The 24013-nt window shown below is 40.7% G+C and overlaps 1 protein-coding gene across 4 annotated transcripts; it reads left to right on the top strand.

Annotated features, from left to right (window-relative positions):
* Positions 1-5335: 5335 nt before the first annotated feature.
* tmem74b (transmembrane protein 74B) lies at positions 5336-17854 on the top strand. Of its 4 annotated transcripts, none has more exons than XM_044184241.1 (4): positions 5336-6000; positions 7036-7144; positions 7940-8218; positions 9525-17854. In XM_044184241.1, exons 3-4 carry the CDS (start codon positions 7991-7993, stop codon positions 10158-10160), a joined length of 864 nt encoding a protein of 287 aa, XP_044040176.1. In that variant the 5' UTR covers positions 5336-6000; positions 7036-7144; positions 7940-7990; the 3' UTR covers positions 10161-17854. The 4 variants fall into 4 exon arrangements, with proteins under 4 accessions (XP_044040176.1, XP_044040193.1, XP_044040186.1 ...); XM_044184258.1 differs by having other exon boundaries at positions 7077-7144; XM_044184269.1 differs by having other exon boundaries at positions 5978-6000; positions 7087-7144.
* Positions 17855-24013: the final 6159 nt, after the last annotated feature.

The following is a 24013-nucleotide window of genomic DNA, read 5'->3' on the forward strand; positions in this document are numbered from 1 at the left end:
GGCCTTAATCTGGTGTCTAGAAACCTTGTGGTTCCCAAAGCGGGGTCTGGGGACCTCCGGGGGTCTTATTAGGGGACTCCAGAGAGAGATAACAGAGTGAAATAAGTCATAATTAAACTTTATCACCATTTTATTCAGGCTGAATTCAGGAAAAGTGGGATATTGAGCAAATGAGGACATATTTAGTTTTTTTAAATACGTATATTTCTCGGACTGATAGTTGAAATGATCATGTTGGTGTCTCTGACTCAGAGAGAAATATATGTGATCGGAAAGCAAAACATCGCTGATGTTATGAACAATCCAAAGTGTGAGACCTGTTTATAAAGTTCACATTTTACCAGCTGGATCGAAATTCCTTTTTTATGGTATTATTGTGGAATTAAAAATTATTATTTTACTGAAAGTTATGTTCTTTATAATAAAAAGAAGGTGTATTTGTGCCCATGTTAGCGGTGCTAAACTGCCTCTTCATATTGAAATGGGTCTGTACGCTGCTTTGGAAGAAAGAAAGTCAAATTTGTCTGGCGTGTGATCTGGAAGAAATAGAAAATGAGCATCGTTTTTATGCTTTTTACCGCCCTTTGTACTGGAAATTCTTCTGTTCAGTGACATAAAGGATACAAGATACCAGGATGGACGCGACTTACATCGCCTGAAACGGTTGTTTGAAAAAGAGACCTTCAAATCGCCAACATAATGTTCATTTTTGTGGGACATGCTGCCATGATCTCCTAAATAATGACCTTTGACCTTTCAACACACATGCAGATCAGTCAATGCTGTTTTTATTTGAAAGGCAGAGTGTTTAAATATATTCTTCACCTGTGGATTAGACTGAGCAGGTGAAATGATCCTCATGCTCTCAAAAAGGTTGTGTCTCTGTTGCTTCATTGTGCGCGTTCCTAAACCCAACCAAGTGGTCGTGTTGCCTAAAACCTAAATCTCGCGCGAGTTTCCGCAAATCCAGGGTTACCAATTAGACAGGACCCTCTTAAAAACAAGCCGCCACATCCACAGGAATTTAAATTTAAAGGGACACGCCACAGATTTTACAAATTAAGATCAGTTTACTCGTCGTGAGGAGTGTGTAGCTTTAGTTTGCGACACAGAGGACTCCGGCAAAACAACGCAGGGTCGTCCGACAAAAACATTGAACGAGACTCAACTTTTGCTGCACAACACAACGTCAGCATTGGTAGATTTCTTTGTAACGTGAACGTTGTGTTTCTATTGTTTACCTCGCGATTGTTGTGACGAAAGATAATAAAGATAAAGATAATAGTTGCCGCGGTGGTAATTTTCCAGAGCTGTAAAATCCTGTATTGCAAACTGCTGTGCAGTGTTTTGACGTCTGATAAACCTTTGAATGCATTAATCGATTTCTCCAACTGGACTTCCTGGATCGTATTTCTCACAACAACAACACAGCCACGCTGTTTTAATGTTGGGCTGTTTTCGGTCTGAATCCCCATTTAGGCTTAAAATCTGACTCTTGCGAGCCCTCTGTCTAATTATAGTACTTACACTTGCTGGAGCACCCCTTTAATTACCACTTGCAGATAGTGATATACAAGAACGGCACATAGGTGAGACTAAACAGCCACTTCACAAAAGACTTTATCAGCACAGACGACACGCTAACTCAGGATTACAGAGCGCGTGCATTTGCATCTAAAAGCTACAAACCGCACATTTGAAGACAGCGAGGTGAAGATTCTTAGTAGAGAGAAGAGTTGGTTTGAAAGAGGAGTCAAGGAAGCCATTTTTGTGAAAAAAGAAAACCCCTCTTTGAACAGAAATGGTGGTCTGAGATTCAATCTGCCCAAAGTCTATCACAGTGTATTATCACCTTGGTCACGCCAATCACATGCTAATCAGGCACTTAACAGCGATGAGGGAGGTGCAGCCAGAAAACAATAGGCCTGATTACTGATCACTGGGCCATCATGGAAACTATTAGGTCAGTTTCAGGTGAAACTAGCTAATCAACAGATACTCAGGTAGACTCCTTCCTGAGGGCGGGGCTTATGTAACACAGAGTAGCTTAAGTTTCTGAGTTCCCGTCCCATTTTTTCACAATTGAGAATGACTTCCGGATGAGAGCCGAAACGTCTTGATTCTGAAAACAGTGTCCAGATGACTACGACTGAAACCTTTTCTACGATATACAGCACTGCATACAGTAGATCGTAATGTTTGATAGAATACCGATACCAGGATCAGTTTTATTGAGTAACTTTAGAAGGAATTTGCGAAGCTGTTTAGAGAATAAACACACAGTCAACTTAAATCTAATTTAGGTTGAACGTAATTTTAAGTCGACATTTTTGTAGTTTTAGTAAGCGCTGGGTTGTGGTGTAGCACACAGTTTTTATGTGTGGCACTGTGTGTTTTTTTGTTCATGCCTTCTGTTTGTGGGAAAAATAAATGCTGCCTTTTTATTTTGCACACTCTGTTTGTCTTGTGACGTTTGTCACTTTACGTTTCACTGTTTCATTTCCCCCTGGTGAGCATGTGATAAATGCAAATCCTTGAATATAATAAGAAAGTAAAAGGCTCAGAGAATACTGCAGCAAGTTCTTAGTAACTGAACACTGTGAGGAATAAAAGAAACCCATAATGCTTCATCTCCATCCTGTTAAACTGAACACAATGGCTGCATCTAAAATTAGCCCGGCTAAGTATTTAGGCCACCTCTGTAAGGAGCTGCCTGTGAAACGGCAGAAAAGCCTCTCAGAGGTTCCTCTGTGCAGTGACTCCGATACGCCACGCTTCCTCTGACCTTACGTTTCCACAAGGTGAGCGGTGATAATCTGCCCGAGGCCGGGAAGAAACCGATCCCAGCCGCCGTGACATGAGATTATTCTACATTTCACGGGCTGCTGCCTTTTACATGGATGACTTCTCGCCGACAGCCGGTGCTTCCTTCGCTGAGGTGGAGACGGAGCACAGAGGCCGAATTCAATATCTGTTTACGAATACAGAGAAAAGCTGCCCGTGGACACGATGTCAGTCTGTGATGTTTCATTTATTCCAGGAGCTGTTTTCTGTTTCTCTATTTATTTCTACACACCCTTTTTTTTTCTTCATTTGAACTGTCCCATTGTCGGCTCCACACTCTCTGGGGGCCCCTCTCCACTGCATGTAAACCACTTGTCCAAAGGCCAGACCTCATGACCCACTGTTGGTCTGATTCTGTAAACAATCTTATATGTTTTATACAACACTTTGCTCGTGACAATTAATATATTGTAAAAGCTGTAAAGGTTTTGCTTATATTTGCAACATTTGACATGAAATTACAAATCAAAATATTATTTGAGCAAAAATTAATAAACTCACCAATTTTAATTCATCGTCGACAAGGAAAACCGTTCTCTACAGCTACATAAAAATACCCAAAACATGTCTAAATGAAGATGGGTTAGTTTGGCTCTACTTCACTGATTTGCCCACAATGCCTTTTGACAACCCTTACAGATTAAGGCTAAGGTTATTCAGTGTTTTTTTAATTATCAACAAATCTCACGAAAACCCCCAAACTAACAACGTGTTAGTCCGTCTCTCAATACTTTTGACTTGTGGCTCTCAGCTCCAAGCCCATTGGTTCCTGCTGAAAATGTTTATCTTTAAAAACTGCTCTCAATTTTTTTTTTTAAAAGACTCATCAATTTCCTAAAACAGCTGCTCGCTGTAGTTTTTATCAAACAAACAGGAGGAAACAGTGCATTTGTTGGGGACTATTTTCAGCGGCGGATTAATCCACATTTGGTGCTGTAGTGAGTGTTTGGGGCAGCAGGACGGTGTGTGTGGGACTGAGTCAGAACAAACTACAGTGTGTGTGTTCGTGGTGATGAAGGAACATGTCGCCCAGAGCAACAGTGCGGCTCGCTGATGTGTTTTTAATAGATTTTGGACAACAATGGCGCTCTGTGGCTCAGAGGAAGAAGATACACAATACTTGTTAGTGGGATCAATCCATTGTTGGCTTTGTTGACAATAAGAAAAATATAGAATATCACCAGAGCTGTTGCAGTCATCTGTTGGTCCTGGCTTGACCTATGAAAAGATAACATAACAACAGGAGAGACAGTTTTCTGAGGGGAACTCCACCTGCTCACCACCAAATCATGTAGCTGCAGTGCATTCTGGTCTTTTTGAGGCTGCTGTCTGTCTCTTCTGTGATGGATTTCTGTCTGTATGAGCATTGTTTAACAATAACAGGACTCTTGTTGTATTTCTGACAGGCAAGCTGCTGTTCATGCTGCTGCAAACATAAAGCTCATCAGCCCGTGCAGCTGAGGATTAACAGCCTGTGTGTCTGAGGACGTTTCCCTCTGGAAAAACCCACCAGAGTGTTCAGAGCAGCAGATGTTCGGATAAAGCGTTGCAGAAAGCAGCAAAAGACAGAGAACAGACGTCTATTCATGCGAAAAGACGGGGAGATTTTGAATGACAGAGATAAAACTGATGTTTTTTGTGATTGCTGGTTTTCATAAACATGTTCATGCCTGCACTAGATGTGTGTTGCCATGGTAACAGGTGTGGTTTCTCTGTGGAGATTATGATCTTTGCACATCAAGATGGAGCAGGGTTTTTTTTTTTTTACCACCACCGACTGATTAATCTTCCAAATCTTCGGCGTGAGGAGATTCAACGACCACAATTACCGCATTCAAAGCAGAACATGTCGATATGTTGTCGACGGGTTGATTCTGTTTTGGGGATTTTTCTTTTACATTTAATTAATTAATTAATTTTTTTTTGGACAGATGTTTTTTCTGTTTCTCATCTGATGTGAGCTTCAGTTCAACAGCTTCCACCATCTTGATCACAACTGTTTCCTGAGTTGAAACAAGTGGAGGAGGAGGATAAACATTTAAACTAAACTTCCCCCCCTTTTTTTTTTTACTTGCAAAATAGATTTTACAAGAAGATGATGATGCTCTCGCACTTCATGGCAATTTAACCTTTTCTTTCACGTGTTTTATAGTAATTAGTATTGTTTGTTTTTTTAAGTTCGGTTATTTGAATAATACCTTTATCATTAAAGAGCATCTTAGTGCACATCTTTATAAGCCTTTTAGCCATGCTAGCAGTGTGGCTCTATGGATGGCGATGTTGGTCGATCCAGACTGAAATATCTCAGCAACTGTTTGATGGATTGCCATGAAATTTGGCGCACACATTCGCGTCACCCACAGGATAAATCGTAGTGTCTTTGGTGATCACCTGACTTTTCATTTAGTGCCATCACAACACTCTGGTTTATGACTAAATACCTGCAAAACTAATGGCATTCCCATCAGCCTCAGCTGTGTTTAGTGCTAATTAGCCAATGCTAGCATGCTAACACGCTAAACTAAGATGGTAAACATTAAACCTGCTTAAAAGATCCTTTCAAGTCTGTCTTAAAACAGCTGTCACATGCCCCTATGTACACTGAAAGTTATTGATCTGTACTCATCCCTCCTGTCCATACTGACTGTGAATAGAGCCCTTTTTTTTTAAAAAAAAGTATTTTATTTTAAATGTATTTTATATTTAACATAAAGTTGAAGCACACAATAAATTCATAGGCTAAATTAATATTTAGGAAATGTATCTTAAAGTCAAGTTATGTATCTTTTTAAAAAAAATTATATTTGCACTTTCCACAACAATGGTTCTGCAGTCAGATATTGTTGGTTTTGATCTTCTCATTGATCAGTGTCACTGTAGTTGATTGTTGCTGTACACACTTGCATTGCACTAATTACTGATGCATGTATCTGTATTTCCCCACCACACCTCTCTGAAGTGACTCCAGCAGGGAGAACCACAGGCGGGTTCTGCGCATGGTCAGTTTCACCCCGGTCCCCCCTCTCTCTCTCTCTCTCTCTCTCTCTCTCTCTCCCTCTCTCTCTCTGCATCCTCCTCACACATGATCCAGCAGCATCCATCTCTCCGGATATCCACAGCCGTCTGATTCCCGCCTGGTCGCGGCACCAGCACCAGGTAAGACCCCGCTGTCATTCCGATCACTTTCCGCAATCGACTCTTTACGCGACTCTTTAGTCGATATCCCTGCAGATGATCGATGCCATCGGCGATGTTTATTCGAAAGCAACGGAGGGCTGGGTGGATGCTGCCCCGGTGTTTCCCTCCAGAGGAATCGGCACTCGTGTTGCTCGGTTGCATAATTTCACTCTGAATAAGATCATCTGACTCGGACTGTCACTCCTCTCTCAGTCCGTGTTATCTGCCGCCGGGTCGGGGTAGTGACAGTCGGTGTGGTGCTTATCAGTCCCGGCTCCTCCTGATATGATCTCTCCTACACACACACACACACACACACACACACACACACACACAGACGGAGTGTAGTGGTCCAGGTTTGGGCAGTTTGGCGCATCAAGGTCACCGTGACGGTGGCCGGACACCTTGCCCACGGGCACTCAGGCTGTCTGCGGGCCACGGGGCTCGATGTGAAGAGAAATGGTAACTGTGTCAGTGGGTCCTTTAGCCTGGAGCTCCCCGGAGATTAACCGGCTGTGTTAACGACAAATGTGATGTTCTCCGGGAGGAGAAATGCAAAAAGCATCCTAAAAGCGGCGCATTTTGTACTTGTAGTCACACCTCGGGCTATTTGAAAGGCTAACTGTGTCAGGAGGATCGATTATAGCCTTGTAATGTAGACTATCGCTATCATCCTGCTTTAATATTCACACGGGCTGCTGATTATAATAGCAGGGTGCAAACTGCTGTTTGAACACAGACCGGCACCTGAAGCCCTGCAGGGCTCTGAGGTGTTAACCCCGCACACACTGAGTTCATTCTCTGCAAAATAATGTGATAAAAGAACTTAATTAAATGCATTTTTTTTGCATGCATGAATTCATATTATTATTAATTTTATGTTTTTACTGTTGGAGACGAGATGTAACATTTGTCTCACTGTTATCTTTGTTTGTATCCTCATGTAGCCTCGGTGTGTGTGTGTGTGTGTGTGTGTGTGTGTGTGTGTGTGTGTGAGGGTGGAGGATTTTACAGAGAGGGATCTGTTTAGGATTTAGGATTTTAACTCTCCATAGGATTCAACAGGAAGTGACAGCGAATGGTGATGGGAGGAGTAAAAAAATGGAAATAAATAACTACCAAGGTGAGATGCTCGTGATTCAGGTGATTTGTGTGTGTGTGTGTGTGTGTGTGTGTGTGTGTGTGTGTGTGTGTGTGATGGATTCATAGCCTGCTGGTGCTCGGGCCTGTAACGTCTCTGCAGAACTGCTTGATATTTTTAAAGGTTTCATTGATACGGTTTCATAAACCCTCAGTGGAGAAGTATTGATACGTTTTAATCAAGTAAAAGGGCAATACGACAGTGACAAAATAAAAAACTATTGGAAACAAAGTGTACTTAAAAAGTACTCATTATGCAAAACCGTCCCATTCAGAGTGGCATTTTTATCATATGTTATTAGAATATTATTACTGATTCATTGACATGTAAGCAGCATTTTAATGCTGTCAAGAGGGAGCTGCTGGGTACAATGCATGGCCTGTTTTACAGACTTATACGTTTTGCCTATTAAAGCTTGATCTGAAGAGTAACTAGCAGGCTGTAGACCAGTGGAGTACAAAGCAGCCTACACTATTTCACTGTAAACCCTTATATTAGAAGATAATACTACTACTATTAGTACTACTACTAATAATAACTTTATATATAGTCTTTATGTGCATACAACATAAGGCTACAGGTCACTAATGTGTAGATTTAGTCCCCAGTATATGAATATTTAAAGATAAACATGACATAAAATAGGCTATAATGTCAGTCTATACTATAACTCACTATATTGATCTCCACAGACACTAATGCCCCTAAAGGAATATTATTTCAGGGTTATGCCTATTACTGTCTCTTCCCTTCAGTCATTATTGTTTCTGCCTTCAGTGAGGACAATGCAGAGCGGAGGGATTGTGAAGACATGAGCACATCGAACAGATGGAGTCCTCTTTCAACGCCGTAGAGCTCCGGGAGCTGCGGGGCGGAGGAGGCCGGCGAGGCGCGTCTCCGACGCCGCCCTCAGCGCCCTGGACGGCGGCCACAGTGGGCTGCGCCGCCCGGGGCTTCGAGAACGCCTCCTACCTGCAGGACGAGGAGCGTGACCGCCGGCAGCAGGGGGCGACCGCCTCGGAGGGGGGTCCGCCCTCGGCTTCAGGAGACAGCAAGGTAGGTTTAGTCTGGTTTGGAGGTTTATCACAGACTTCTGTTTCACCCCGGTTGTCTGTAAAGTTAATAGTCTCATTTTAGACTTCAGCACTCTGTGTTAATCCGTCACACAGTTCCCAACTAAGGGAAAAGTTAAGCATTATTATTTTTTTTAACTTGTAAAGCCAGCAGTTGGCTGTACCTTCAGAAGTGCTTTTGTGATCCAACACACGTCTGCTTTTACTTTTTTGAATGCAGGGCTTTAACCTGTAACAGAGTATTTCTACACTGAGCACTTCTTCCACCGCTGGAAAACGCAAAATGCCTCGTTGCCCCAACACACACTAGGCCTGCTTTCATATATGATCACTTGCATTATTATTGTTTTGAGCCATGACATCACACGTTTTAATGGATTAGGCTCACAGTTATTTATGATTGGCCACGTTACACTACAGAAATGTCACATTTTTCACCTAAATAATTGTTGCATGGCACATTGTGTGTATATTTAAAGGGGATTTGTTACCTTTACATACAATAAAAACATCCAAAACCATTGCTAGGAAGAGTGACAGTAATTATCTTTTTCTACACTGCCACTTTTTTGTCACTAGCTAAATTTGTCTGCAAATACAAAACATTTCCATGACTCTGCACTGCAAGCGGTCCAAAATCCTAAATGTGAGTTTACGCTGAATCCCAAGTTAAACAAAGCAGGATGGACGGGGTAAACAGGACAGAACCAGACTGCGGAGATAATCAAGCCGTGCACCAAACTCTCAAGCCCCTGTATCGATTGAAGCCTTTACTCCACCAAAGTGGTGAATTACAACCAAAGAGGACCACATAAAAGGTTACACGAGGATGTCGTTACATGTCAGAGGAGTCTGGTTACACAATGAGAGATTAACTTCTGAAAAAAAGCCACATCAACCATGACTAAGTGATTCGAGCAAAAACATTAACACAAAACATAATATGCTTGGAAAGACCTTCAAACCCTCGACTGAATATTTAACTGCTGGTATGATTTATTTTAAGTTGTCTTTTGTCATGAACAAATACTATTCACAAAGAAACAAGTCTATTTGCATGGTTTTTTTGTTTGTGGCAGCCACTGTGGAACAAACGCCGCTTCACTCAGATGTTTAGTTACATTATTTAAAATATGACTCAAATGTCGACACTAAAAGACTTCAGCTTCCACATTTCTTCTTCATGTTTTTGTGCTTGTTTTTCTTTGTCTTTCCCTGCTATTTCTTTACAAATATTGGGTTTATTCTTGGTCATGTGCTGCTCTCATTTATTCTTTTTTGTCTTTCAGGCGGAGCAGGAGCATCAGGAGCTCTCTCCACAGTCGTACGATGAGGAGGAAGGAGGTGGAGGGCAGGAGGACGGCCAGGACTTCCCCGAGTTCAGCCCCGCTGACGACCACTCGGCGGACTACGGCTTCATCTTCGCCCTGGTGTTCCTGGTGAGCGGGATCGTCCTGGTCGTCATAGCCTACACCATCCCCCGAGAGGCCAAAGTCGACCCGGACTCCGTGTCGGCCCGCCAGATGGAGAAGCTGGAGATGTACTACGCCCAGCTGGGCTCCCACCTGGACAAGTGCATCATCGCGGGCCTGGGCCTGCTGACCCTGGGAGGGATGTTCCTGTCTGTGCTGCTCATGGTGTCCATCTGCCGGGGCGAGATGTACCGACGCAGGGCGGCGTTTGTTCGACCCAAGAGGACTTACGGCTCCATCAACCTGAGGATGAAGCAGCTGGCGACTGGAGAGGCAGTAGGTGGCGAGGGCGGGGACGGAGGTGAGGAGTTTTTGGTGGAACATGCAGAGACGCGGAATAACATACAGCCAGGTCCTAGCCGGGACTCCAAATCAGAACCAGGACCAAGCAGGCACCCTCATCCTGCTGCGTCTTCCTCGTCTTCTACAACTGCTGCACATGGAGTCAACTAGCTGTGCTTTACTTTCACTCTGAAGCTGTGTTGCCTTCCTCTGAGTGAGCACTCGGTTGCAAAATGGGGATGCTAAATGGTGCAGGCCCCCCATTTGTGCTGTCAGGAGAAGCACATCTTGAGCACAAGGCTCTCTGCTGGAGCGACCCAGCTTCAATACCGCATTTTGGGATGAACATAAACATAAAGTTAATGGGATATTTATTCTAACCAATCATAAGGGATGTATTACTTAACAAAAGAGGGCTCGAGCCGGTAGAAGAAGAGAGGTAAGCCTTTGCCAGTGTGGAAAAGAGCACATATGGAGATGTATGGTTGTATATCAAAGATTACAGTTCCAACATAAATCCTAGTATGTTAATCAGAGACTGAGTTTTACATTAAAAAGCACATTGTGTCCGACAGCCCTGGAGGCTCGTCGTCACTGCAGAAAGCAAGATTAAAACTTTATTTATAAAGTCCAGTGTTGAAACTCATCTATCAGGTGACCAAAAGATGTTCAACATTTACACCTAGCCATATTTTAGACCCTAATCACAAGATTAATGTTAACACAGACATTATCTGACATGTCATGCTGCTGTGAATGTCACTGGAAGGCTGTTAGACGTTACAGTGTGAGTGTCATTACTGGACTGTCTAAATAAAGTTTTATGGAAAGTGTGATGCTAGCTCTCGCACAAATAAACAGAGGCAACATTTTTGACACTAATATTTCACTCTGGTGTGACATTTACATCCACCACCAGCATCAGCAATAAATGGACGATAACAGTGGAGAAGATAAAGAATTTAAATAATCTTAAAACCACACACCCTCAAAAAAGGATGTTCAATTCAAACCTGCATTAAGCAATATTTTGTGTTATATAATATTATATAATATTATGTTATTATTAGATTTTTAAGATGTCAAATATCAACAAAAAATATGACCAAAAAATAGCTTGATTTGTCGCTGGGTTCTGTTTTGAAAAATAGCTGCTAAAGAGTCTTTAAAGTCACCAAATCTAGAGAGAAAGTTGCTAAGTTTCCGAGGCGCTGTAATGTTTTTTGGAGTCTTTATGCCCCCTCATGGTCAAAAATTGCTTAATGCAGGAGCGCCTCGATAGCCATATAACCGCAACGTTGGCGGTTCGACTCCATGTCGTGCACCCCTCTCTCTCCCGCCATTTCCTGTCTGCCTCTTCACCTCTCTCTGTCCCATAAAGGCAAAAAAATGCCCAAAAAATACCGTTTTTTGCTAATGCAGCTTTAACATTTGACATTTTAAAAGATTTAGCTGACTGATTTGAGTGCAACAGCATGATCAGCTTTAACTCACCGAAAAGGACAAAGGTGCACAATGAAATTAGACTATAAGGAAAAACAATGAGATACACAGAGGTGTAGGAGGGGATGATACGAGGAGGGAGGTGTTAGACTGAGAGGACTGATATGAGTCACTGTTAAGAGGGTGACACACATTACCCAGAAAGCATTGCATCCGCCGTCTAAGAGCTCTTCTACACTCTTACCTGATTTGATGTTGTTAGTCACTAATCATTTTCGACCTCTGCTTGAAGTTGTTTTGTGTTTTTATCCAACACATCTGGGATGAGGAAGATTTTGTCACCGCGTCTTGGCTGCAAATCGATTCTGTTTTTTTTTTTTTCACAGTGGAAACTAGATGAAGGAAAGAAATTGACTGTGTTTTCATCACAGAAATTTCTCTACCAGGCTGAATCGATTTTTGTGCAGCCATATTGGGTCATTTAGTTGGGATTGCATATTTGTTTGAAGGTGATTCTCAGACAGCCGGAGAAGACGTGTAATTTTGCAAGTGACAAAACTAGACAGGGAAATCTGTGAAGCGAAGGCGTCAAAGTCAACTCCTCAAGAGTTTCTCACCCGGCGGAGTTTTTGAACACTTTCACTGCTGGCCGCTGAATAAATGACAGTTTTACATGTACATGTAATGTTTTGTGCTTTCAGTGAATTCAACATTACAGTGAAATAATAACAACTCGGATCTCCAAAGTATCTTGTCACATATGCAGTGTCTCACACTGCATCACTCAAAACTGTTGCCTCGTGTTTACTAATTAGCATTTTCTGCCAGCATCACTTTCTACAGCATCCGAGTGAATCTTTGTATCATGCTGCAAGTAAATGTCCACCATCAGCAGCTCCTTTAAAATGCGAATGAATGATTATATTTATCTGATGTTTAAAGATCCCGAGAGTTTAGTCGACAGTAAAACTAGGCCGTGCTACAACAGCTAGTCGCTGCTGTAGTAAGAAAACGTCACACTTCCAGCTACAGTGACTCTCTGGTTTCATTGAATTTAAAGTTGAAATGAACCTTAACGGACAGAGCAAGTATTATAATCAGGAAGTCCATAGAATCTATAAAAAAAATAATGTAGACCTGTGCTTTAAAACGTAAAACAGCTAATTTAATCTAAAAGAACAAACATCAAGGTGTCTTCTGAGTCTTTTTTTCTATCTGACTGCAGCTTGTAGTCCGGAGAAGACGCTGGTTTTGACTGGAACGAACCTTTAATGACACAGCGCCTACTTATTTGTATTATATGTAAACAGATGTTATTTATGTCATGTAAGGATACAATATGCCTTAATGAGTAAACACAGACACTGTAAATTGTCTACACGCAAATATTATTATGCTAATGTATTTAAGGTCTGTATATTGAGACAATTAGCCAAGGGTAATGTAGCTCCACACGCAGACACACACACATAAAATGTCCTCATAGGTCAGTTTGTGGCTCTGTACTTGTGAGGACATCTCAAGTCTAATTAATATACATACACACTGACATACTAATCTCAAAGCTGTTCATTAAAATATGTGCCACATTTTAATTTCCAGGAAAATAAACTGTAAATACTACATGTAGACATGTTGGATGTAGAGGACCAGCAACAGCTAATGCTCAGAAACCAAATACACAACGCAGGTATGCAAAATTGGAAATCCTCGATCAATTTCTGTCTGTTAGCAGCTTAATAACCTCAGCAACTAACAACAGTTTGATCAAAACAAACAAAACACAACTCTGAAACTGAGCAGCTGAACAACAGCTGAACAATTGTGCTTCAATACTGAACATTCAGATTCATTAAATAACTCTTTATCTAGTTGTTTTCCAACTCATTGGAAAACAACTAGAATTCAATGGTTTGTAGATATTAGGGTGAACCAACAATTATTTCTGTTATCAATTAATCTAGGGCTGCAACTGATGATTTTTTTCATTGTAGATTAATTGTTTGGTCCGTAAAATGTCAGAAAATAGTTTTAAAAAATTCCCAAAGCCCAAGCTGACATAATTAAATTGCTTGTTTTGTCTGACCAACTGTCCAAAAACAAAGAAAACCAGCAAATAGCCCCCATTTTAGTGTCTGGAATTAGTGAATTTTTGGCTTTTTTGCTGTAAAAATTATGTAAACAAATACTTGATCATCAAAATAGTTAGTAGTAGTAATTTCCTGTCGATTGACTGATCAGTTAATTGACTAATTGTTGCAGCTATAGTAGATATACAGTAGATAAAATGCTACCTGTGAATGATTTTCATAATTGGTGATTAAAAAGGAATACTAGCACATCGAGCTTCCCTAAAATATTCTGCAGGAAATTAAGAAATAATTTAATTTCACCACAAATTCATTCACTTGGAGATAATGTATTTAAAAAACTGATTGTCAGAAATAATCCATATTGGTCAGTACTGTTCTATAATCTCTGGTGCAGCAGGTTAACGTTGTGATTTTAAAGACTGTTCTGTTACTGGACAGTCGCAGGTTCAATCCCGGCTGCAGTCTGTCTCTGCCGAGGTGTCCTTGAGTGCAGAACAGCCTCGTCTCTGGCTGCTTCCGGTGGAACGCGTGCATTCAGGTGAGGGAGCTTCGTGGCTAAATCTTAAAACGCCTTATATGTTTGGGCACTTCCAGCTGCAGGCAGGAAGTTTGGATTAAGTGATGGACATTTTTGAAAAACAAGAAAAACAACATTTGTTTACTTTGTTTTATTTTTACAGAAGTGTAATTCGTAACAGTTTTGGAAGGCACAGACGAACCCTGTTGTCCTGCTGATTCGGGCGTCAGATCAGAAAACGCTTCTCTTCTGCAGGGCCGTTAGAAACGATGCATTTTGTCTTTTGATTTATAGGACTTCTTGAAATGTGTTTAATATTTCATACCAACAAGTTGATCCTGCAGTATATAAGTGAAGCAATGATGAGGCAACTCTTTAAGCTCTGTGATCTATCAGAGCTTGAGGTAATTGTTGGTGTTTGAAGCTATTTAAAATCTCCCAGAGCCGCGCCAGCAGAGTTTTCTCTGTTAATCAAAGGTTGTCTGAGAAATATCCTGCCTCCCTCTCACTTTCACAGTCAGGGTGTGATCACACCTGCGTTTTTTTGTGTATGAAAACTGCGTTCTCACTCTGAACTCTGGACAAGTTTAAGTATCATGTGTCATCCTGCCAGATTAGTTTGGCAGGTTTGAAACAACAGATAAGAAAGAAATAGCCAACAAACTTCTGTCCGTTTAGACATTTATACCCATAACTCCCTGTGTGCTGGTGTTGTTTTCTGTAGCTGGTGTGAACTGCAGGTTCAAGTGTCTGATGTTCATTTTTGATCTTAACTTCAACAGCATTATTCTCTCCAGCCCAAACAAGCTGGACTGAAGTAGTAAAATGTTCCCGAACTTAGCTGCTGCAAACCTGCCTGGTGTTAACACACTCTAAAAAACTTTTTTTTTAACCTGTTTCTCTATAATATCCATTCCACATTAAACCAAATTACATTCACCTCTATTGTAATTGGCTGCAAATGAAACCAAAACTGTCTCCACGATAGATATGCGTGTACCACCTGGGGTGAGTGGAGGAAAACTGACCCTTCAGAGTTGAAATTGTCTTAAAATACAAACTTTTTTCCACAACAAGGTGGAGTTTCACTTCCTAATTCCACATCTACTGTGTGTCTTGGAAGTGAGTTAAAGAATATTGTTCCATTAAGAAGACAGTTGAACTGGGGCTGTGTTTGATTATGTGATCGACAGATGTTGCTGCTCGCTTGCCCTGCTGCAGCTCCACCCAGGTTTACTCACCTTTACACAAATTTGGATTTTCTGACCCGAGCAGTGAACCCAGACAAGCCTCAAACTGTCGCTTTAAAAACCTGCGAGTGCTGCATCCATGTTTCTTCAGTTCATGGTTTGAGCATGTTTTTTTAGGCACAAAGATGCTTATAATACTTAAAATGATACACATACAGAAACATCTATATGGAAATGCTACTACATGTTCGTACATATTACGTTTTAAGCTGAGAGTGATGTATAATGAGCACCACAGTGGAATTTGCTTCAATCTGTACATCACCAGTATACAACCAAAAGTAAAGAGCACAAGCCGTTTCTGAGACTTCAGTATGATTGACAGAAATGAGAAGTTAACAGAGGCAGAAGAGGTTTCTGTGTGAGAGTGAAGGAGATAAATAGATGTGGGAGAGCCGATGGGATGCAGCAGAGACGCTGGATGACGTGAGGTGATTCTTGAAGAGATGGATTTTCAGCTTGCAGGGGGAAGACAGGGAGTGACTCTGCATGAGGCTAAATGCTGTCAAAGACACATTCAGGTTTCCCAGAATGAAAAGACAGAAAGCACGAAGAAGCCCTCTGACGCTGATTCTTGTCGAGAGACAGGGATTGGGTCTGCTTCAACCTGCAGGTCCTCATTAGTGGGGGAAACAACACAGCAGCAGAAACGCAACGTGATAGAGGGAATGATTGTTCTTGCTGGTTCGCTTCACACAGGTTGGACGCACAGAGCTGGAAGAAAGAGGTTTGAAAGGGTTTTTAGAGTTTAGTTACACGCACGGATGGATAGAATCAGGTCAGGAGGAAGCAGACAGAAAGATTGTTGATTGCTTTTGTGGAAAAACTCCGCACTCTTAAAGGGGAAGTCTGTTTCCAGGTGATGGGGAGCACGACTGCATATGTGAAAAAAGTAGTATCGAGCCTTTAGTGTCTCCAGAGGGAGCCGTGTGAAGTCTGATAAATGTCCTCAAGGGCTGAAATGAAATCTGCAGGCTAGAGGCTCCAGGCTACATTAGCCGACCCAGCTGTTTGTGGTCGAGATGCATTGTGGGTAAACAGGTTTTGACAAGGAAGAAGAATGAGTGGAATAAAAAATATGATATCTCTGGTTCTGCTGCATCGATTTTGTCCATCGTGAGTCTGACGTGTTGTGTAATGTTAAATCAGTGGAGTACTCCTTTAAGAATGTACAGACACAATGTTAAACATTATTTGTTCATGTAGACCTGATGTATACTTTGTTTTTATTTAGTTTTGCATCATAGGTCTGGAAAATGTAATCTTGAAATACTGCTTTAAGGAAAGTCAGGTTTATTGTATAGCACATTTCAAACACAAAGGCAACTGATATGCTTTACATAAAGCAAAAGAAACACATTAAAACAACATCTTTACTGTTTCATTCCGTTGACTTAAGCTAGTTAGCTACATGCTGTAAAAAAAATCTTCACCCTCAAAATATGATCTTTGGCAGGTTTCAAAACATGCAACGAATAATTTCGATAGTAAAATTAAAGCGTTGGTTCACACAAAATACATCTCAACAATGAACACATTTAAATACATGAATGAATATTTACTAGAAATGAGGACAGAAGAGGACAAAGGAAGGACATGTGAGTCTGGAGCATCTGAAAAGAGCAAAACTATGTTTCTGTTCCTCTGTGACGTGTTTGAATGTCAAGACCGAACACGAGCACCTTGGTCAAAGACACCGAGAAAATCAATCTTTATCCTGTCTGCAGCACGATGACTGTTACCATAGAAATAGTCTATTTATATCAAGGACTGTTGGTAGAGCAGTTCTCAGATGTCATGAAAAGTCCTTGTGAGGACACAACAGAGGAGACAATGTTATAAACTCTTAAAACCTCTGGTTGTGAAATATATAAACCCGAGGAGCCTTTGTGGGAATAAATGGCACATTTTTAGTACAAATCATCTGTAGGTGGAAGTTTTCCAAGAACCAAAGCTTTAATTCACACCAGGCCAAGGGCAAAATTTAGCTGAGTAGTCAGAACTTGCTGCTGGAAATCATGAGGACAAAGCAGACAGATAGCCCCGCTATGCTAATGAATAAAACCTTAGCATATGATTAGTACTAGTTGATTCAGGGGGTCATCAAATCCCAAAGTTACTGTAGCTACACCTTTGATTATTAGCATTTAAATAACTTGTTTTATTTTTAATAACTGTGAGCGATATATATATGAATCTGTAATGGGAAAATATCTGTATATGACTGGATAGAGGAGAGTGTCAGTGTTGCGTAGTATAATATATATTGATAGTGCAACACAAAAACATTTTGGAACTTCTGTTATTATTCTTTGTCCTACTTCTCTTTTGGGAGTAATCATGCGCTAAGATTTGGAATTACAGTTCCCATGATGCTTTGGGGGATGTAAACAGGAAGTATAGTTGACATGGATTTAGTGAGTTACTGGGGCCTACAACTTGAGTCCCATTATTTATTTTTTAGCCTACATTGTTTTGCATTTTGGCAGATTGGCACCATTAAAAGTATGCCGAATTAGCATTACCTGTTTGCACCGTACCCATGGATGTACAGACAGCTATCACAGGTTTACTTTGATACTGAAGAAAACGTAAAACTGTGATGATTCTCAGGCAGGTTCTGGAGTTAGAAGGAGCTTCTTCTTTCCTCTGCTTTCTAAGCAGATTTATGGATGTTTATTTACAGTGGACATGGGAGAAAATAATATCCTTGGAAAGTGTAAAAATATGTGTATCATGTCTGTGTGTTCAGCTATGACTAATTTTTGACGCAAATTGCATCAGGCGCAAAGTAGGCTACCTTAATATCCTCCACGAGCTGTGTGTCACAGCCACTGCTGCTGCTGCAACTGCTGACGGTGTTGATAAAAGGGCCAAACTACAATAACTAACTTCCTGTTGTTTTCAGAACACCTGCATGCACCTGTCCCTTTCACCTCCCGCAGTATCTTTGCTTCACGTGTCTCCCTGCATAGTTTGAAAACCTCTGATTTAAAGGAATGCAGGACACGCAGGTTGCACATGCAACGCGTATTTAAAGCAGATATATCGGAGACAATCTGTTTCTGTTTGTCCTCTCCAGAACAGAAACATTCGCCCTCTCCTTTCTCCACACTGAGGGGTCAGAGGTCAAAGGTCACAGGTTACAGCACCCTGTTCCCGCAGCTGCTTGCGATTCAGTACTTTACTCAAGGACACTTCAGCAGCGTTCAGGGTTTTGACCCTGAGCTCAGTCTCATTAATCACTACACATCCTGCTGCTTCAGAGAATAATAACCAGAGAAGGTTGCCAGCGCTGTTAAAAACAAGCTCCCGGTAAAAATAAAACCTCAAATAAGCAGCTGTTTGAGCTACCAGAGAACGAAATAACAGTTTACACCTAAAACCTACACAAACCACCCACTGAAAACACCCAGACTGAATGGTCCTTCTTCCTCACAGGCTGGAGCTGGATGCTTCCCTTTATATACAGATATAATATGCACAAATGTAACACACAGCAGTAGCATTTTACTCAGAGACTCAATGAATGTACAAATTAACGCAGGAGGTGGCGCCATCGCAGCAGTGTCACGCAATATCACAATATCTGTCAGTCACACGGTTCACATGTGAAACAGTTTGGTGTAAACGGTCACATGATTTCAGTGCAGTCGCCTTGGAAACACTATTGTATGAGAATTCCTGCTTTTTTTTTTATTCTGTCGTACACAGTTAATAGATGTACATTTATCGAGATTACGCGATATTTCACTCAGGTGGAATATTTTTGGGGATAAAGCAGACGTGTCCAAACACTCATGAACTGTCAGCATCCACTGATTGAGGAATCTGTCATCATGGTATCTTGTTTTAAAGGGGCAACAAGTAATCTGAGACCTTTATTGATCTCTACTGGTTACCAGTAGTAATTGCAACAACACTTACAGAACTTTTTCCTCCTACAAACGTCTCTGACACGATCCTCCAACACAATTCTCCCATTGCATTGAATCAAATCCATAAATTGCAACCTGATTAGGGGTGAGCGATTTCCCGTGATTTTACAATTTTTACTTGTCTTGAATAAATCCCCAGATTTCCTGGGAGTCTCTGCAACAAATTTTAAATTATTTTAAAACACAAAACTATGGATACTTAATCAGAAAATGATGTTTACTCAAATTTTCTGATGCTATTCTTTCATATTTGTCAGATTATGTTGTAATCGTTTTACTAAAACACATCTGATCATCTGTTTTAAGATGAGTGGTTATAGGCGTGTGTGACCAGCTCGTTTTTACACAATATTTAACAACACAGCTGGACTGCAAGCTGCCATTTTACCATGAAAAGCAACTAAGAAACCTACAGATGAAAAGTTGATCCAGCTATATTAACACACTTTAGTACAATAGACAAGTTTTAAGTTTCCAAATTTCCTGAAAATCGTCAAAAGAACTACTAATAACTACTTATAACTAATAACTACTTATAATATGCAAATATTAGGAGCTGATGCATCGAGATAAACAGCTGGTGGAGCTAATTCTCCAGTCGATGCCATTAAACCACCGCAGAAGAAGAGGATGCGACGAGATGACGTCATTAAAAGAGCTCCAAGCTCAAACGATGGAAAACACGATGGAAACATGACGTTTGTGTTAGTTTCATGTATTAATGTGAGGAAGGTTACAGCCTCCTCACCGCTCCACACAGATCTGATGTTTTCAGCTCTTCACCACATGCTTCATAAACGTCGTCATTTATTTACTAAGTCTGTTTCCGTTACAGTTTGTCACATTTTTGTTTTTATCAGTACAACAACTTTTCCACTTCAGCCTTAAAAAAAACCAAAACGTTTTTGCGATATTTCGACTTTTTAAAATTGCGCATAAAAACCAGTGGATGGAAACCCACTTAGTGAGGTTTGAAGGAGCCGTCTTTGTTTCAGATAGTCGTCAGTACACAGACACACAGACACACACAATCCTGGGTTCCCGCAGGTATTTTCCCAGGAATTTGGACGAGAATTCCCAAGAAATACCAGAATATCAATTCAATCCTAAACTGGATATCCTAAGATTTATTATTTTATTTTATTATTAAGTGTTTTGGGGAAACCTACAGTAAACCTACAGTAGTCTGGCATGTCTGATTTACACAGTCTACACTGTTCACTGATACTGATTATGAAGTAATAAAAACTCACTTATTGCCCCTTTAACCTGTTAACAGTATTTATTAGTCCCAGCTGACAGTGTGGTGCCATGTGCTCGTGTGTTACAGTGAATGTCAATAATATTAAGTAAGCCTACAGTCCCTTTTAAAAAAAAAGTGAATATGGAGAAAATTAACAATAAATGTGCAGTTCGAGGTCACAGCGCCCAAAGTCATCCACGTGTTGGCAGTACTGTAACATTTGTAGCCTTCAAAATAAAAGCAGGAACAAGAAAGTGACAGATGCCCCAGGGCAAAAAAATGAAACTATTCTATCCATGTGAAATATCGCTTTAAGAAACCAAAATGAAATGATGCTTATTAAAGTCTATGAAATGTATGAAAAGAATGAAAAAAATATTACGTGGCCTGAGAAAGAAGTTGTGTGTTTGTGACTCAAAGATGTGAATCTTTTGCAATCAATATATGACAATGAAAGTAACATTTAGCACAGGCTTTAAAGGGGAATATCACTTATATTTTAAAGTGTTTTTCTACATTAGTTAGATTCTCAGCTGGTGGTTTATAGATTACAGAGATGTTAAAAATGTATATCCAGAAATTTCTAACCAGTTATTGTTTTGTTAATTACTTTAAGGGAAACTCGAGCAGCTTGTTTGCTTTTTCTTCTCATTTTTCTCTTCACATCCTGCTAAAATGCAAATGCTGAAGACATTAAATCCGGGTGAAAATCGGTTAAAAGTCACCCACTTCTTAAAACAAATTGAAGCATTCTTTAAAGAAAGTTGGTGAAAAAAACGAGCCTTAAATACAGCGTGATTCAGCAGCCCTCTCTGTACTTCCTCTGCGATCAGGTCACCTGCCAAACTGGATGTATGAAACTTTACTCTCAGTTGACCTGGTTCAGTGTGGAGCAGCGCTGTTACACAACAACGAAAGGTTGGACTGTGAAGCTCCTACAGCACCTGTTAAGCTCTTTCCTTACAGAGCTGTTATAGAACACGGGAATTTATCTAAGCCATGTTTTAAGGATGACTTTATAAGATTTTTACATTACAAAGAATCCAAATATTTGTCGTTATTATGAGATCAGTTCCACAAAGATTGAAGGGCAACTTCTGTGTTCATTTGTGTATTTCGACCAATGATGAATATTCTGTTGCAAATGTGTTTTCTTATACTGTTTCCCCGCCTGATAACAGATCAATCAAAGTCTAACTGAAATGGTTTTAACTGCACAGACCCCTGGTTTGCTCAGTGGTGTATTTTGTGAAGAGCACAGTTACTTGTGTACAGTGTATAACTGCATTATGGTGTAAAAATCATACCATATCATAATCTGACAAGTGTTTATTTGTGACGATTATTCATTATCATTTTACAAATCGTTAAAATCCCACTCCACTTAAAAAATTCCCCTTAAAAACCATCTAATCTGAAATCAAATAAAGATGAATGTAGGGAGTTTTAAATGTTACTAACTGAATTGAGGAAATATATTCTCACTCTAGAAATTGATCCAACAAATACATACACACACACACATATATATATGCATTTTTTATGTCATCGTTTGGAGAAACAGGCCCATCTCTTTTGTTTGGTCGCCACTCATAGTTAATAAAACGCTGCTTTGTGTGCTTCAGGAGGCCGGTGTATCTGCATGTTATTAGTGTGTGACGCTGTAAAGGTCCGATGCCTTGTTCCTGTACATACTGAGGAGCTGTATACTGTATGTAACGATGATGCTGATTTTTAAGTATGTTTTTGTTAACGTGACCAATAAAATTTCTGTTGTTGTTTTTTAATCCAGCGTGCCGATGCGTCTGACTGCTATCTCGTTATTTTCTCTCTTCAACTTCAGCTGAACCTAATTTGCATTTAAGCAGGTTCACAGGTGAGAAGAACATCTTGATGTGCAGCTGTGGTCAGGCACCGTGGCAGCAGGGCAGCCTGGGGGTTGGTGTAACCATCCGGTCAGAGAGAGGACACAGGTTCAATGCCTCCATCAGTGATGGTTTTGGGCAAGACTTGTACCTGCTGACTGCTTGTAAGTCACTTTGATATTCATATGAGCAACATTTAAATCACATCATATGTATATATTTTTATTTGTATATTTTCATCTGCATTTGACTGTATCCCTTTGTTGATTCAGGTGTAACTAAACCGGCTCCATGTTTCTGTTTTTCAAGTTTCATGCACTAAAGACAAACCCAGTGTTTAACATTTAAAATGTCATGGCAATCCATCCAATAGTTGTTGAGAAATTTCACTCAGAGCCACAAATGTCAACCTCATGGTGGAACTAGAGGAAAAGCGAGAGGATCACCAGTCAGTAGGATTCATCCTCTGGGGAACATGAATGTCTGTACAAAATATCATGACACTCGAATAGCTGTTGCGATATTTCAGCCTGGACCAAAGTGGTGGACCGACCAACCGACCAACCGACCGACGCTGCCATCTGTAAAGCCGTGCTGCTAGCATAGCTGATAAATAAAATAGGTGCATGTCACAGATGCATGCACATACTGTATGTTTGTGCAAAGCTACATTTGAGAACAAGCAAGATTTTGTAATCTTGGAAAAACTGACACAGTATATTGAAAACTCCTGGTTGGTTGTGAGTCGTTTTGGTTTAGTTCTGCATTTAATAATTACCTTGAAATATTGAAAATGCACCGTTGAGTGTTATTTAACGGCCCTAAAAGCCAGGAGAACGTACACCTTCAGCATTTCTCTATTAGTCCATTTAGTGACCTTATGGTAATTCCCATTTACATTCCTTCCTTGTGAGGCTTTGGGTGTCAGCATTAGTGTAAATTTAAAACTGACTCCAATCCCACGCTGAGAAGAGCGAGTGATGTCATTGTTCCTGTAATTAACCCCAAGCACATCATCCCTCCAGCGTCTCTGTCACAGCTACAGAGCAGACGTGTCTCATGTGGTGACCGTGTCTCCAGAGAGCCGACAAGAGATTTATTACCTTCATCTGGTGCGACCTTGGTCTGTATGATAGTGTGTGTGTGTGTGTGTGTGTGTGTGTGTGTGTGTGAATGACCACAAGGCTCCGTGTGTTACACTGTTTTCAGTGCTCAGTGTGTTTTTGTTCGTTTTTATTTGTGTTTATTTGGTTTCTCTAGTTTGTTTAGATAATCCATAACAACATTTAAATGTGTTTGAGGATAACAATAATCCTGCTGGGCCTGGAACACACACACACACACACACACACACACACACACACACACACACACACACACACACACACACACACAGCTGGAAGATACCCCTCTATCCATCTGTCAGTCTTTTCTCGTTTAGTTGTGGTCGCTGTCCTTCTCTGCTGCTCCGTCAGCTGGTTTTGGTCTCTCTCCTGTTTTCGCTGCGTCTTTTTTCTTTTATTTGGTCGTCTGGAGCTGAAGGTCACTGCACTCCCTAAACTCAGACAACAACGGGGCAGCGTGATCAACTTTAATATGGTATCAGGATATGAACGTGTTGAAATACAGAAATCAAACTTATGACATTTTAGAAACTAATTAGGTAGCTGAATCG

Source organism: Siniperca chuatsi, linkage group LG2, assembly GCF_020085105.1.
Source record: "Siniperca chuatsi isolate FFG_IHB_CAS linkage group LG2, ASM2008510v1, whole genome shotgun sequence".
NCBI classification, from domain to species: domain Eukaryota; kingdom Metazoa; phylum Chordata; class Actinopteri; order Centrarchiformes; family Sinipercidae; genus Siniperca; species Siniperca chuatsi.

Coding starts and splice junctions, on each gene's coding strand:
- tmem74b (XM_044184241.1), top strand. CDS start 7,991: ATGGAGTCCTCTTTCAACGCCGTAGAGCTCCGGGAGCTGCGGGGCGGA. Junction 8,219..9,524: donor CGGCTTCAGGAGACAGCAAG/GTAGGTTTAGTC, acceptor TTTGTCTTTCAG/GCGGAGCAGGAGCATCAGGA.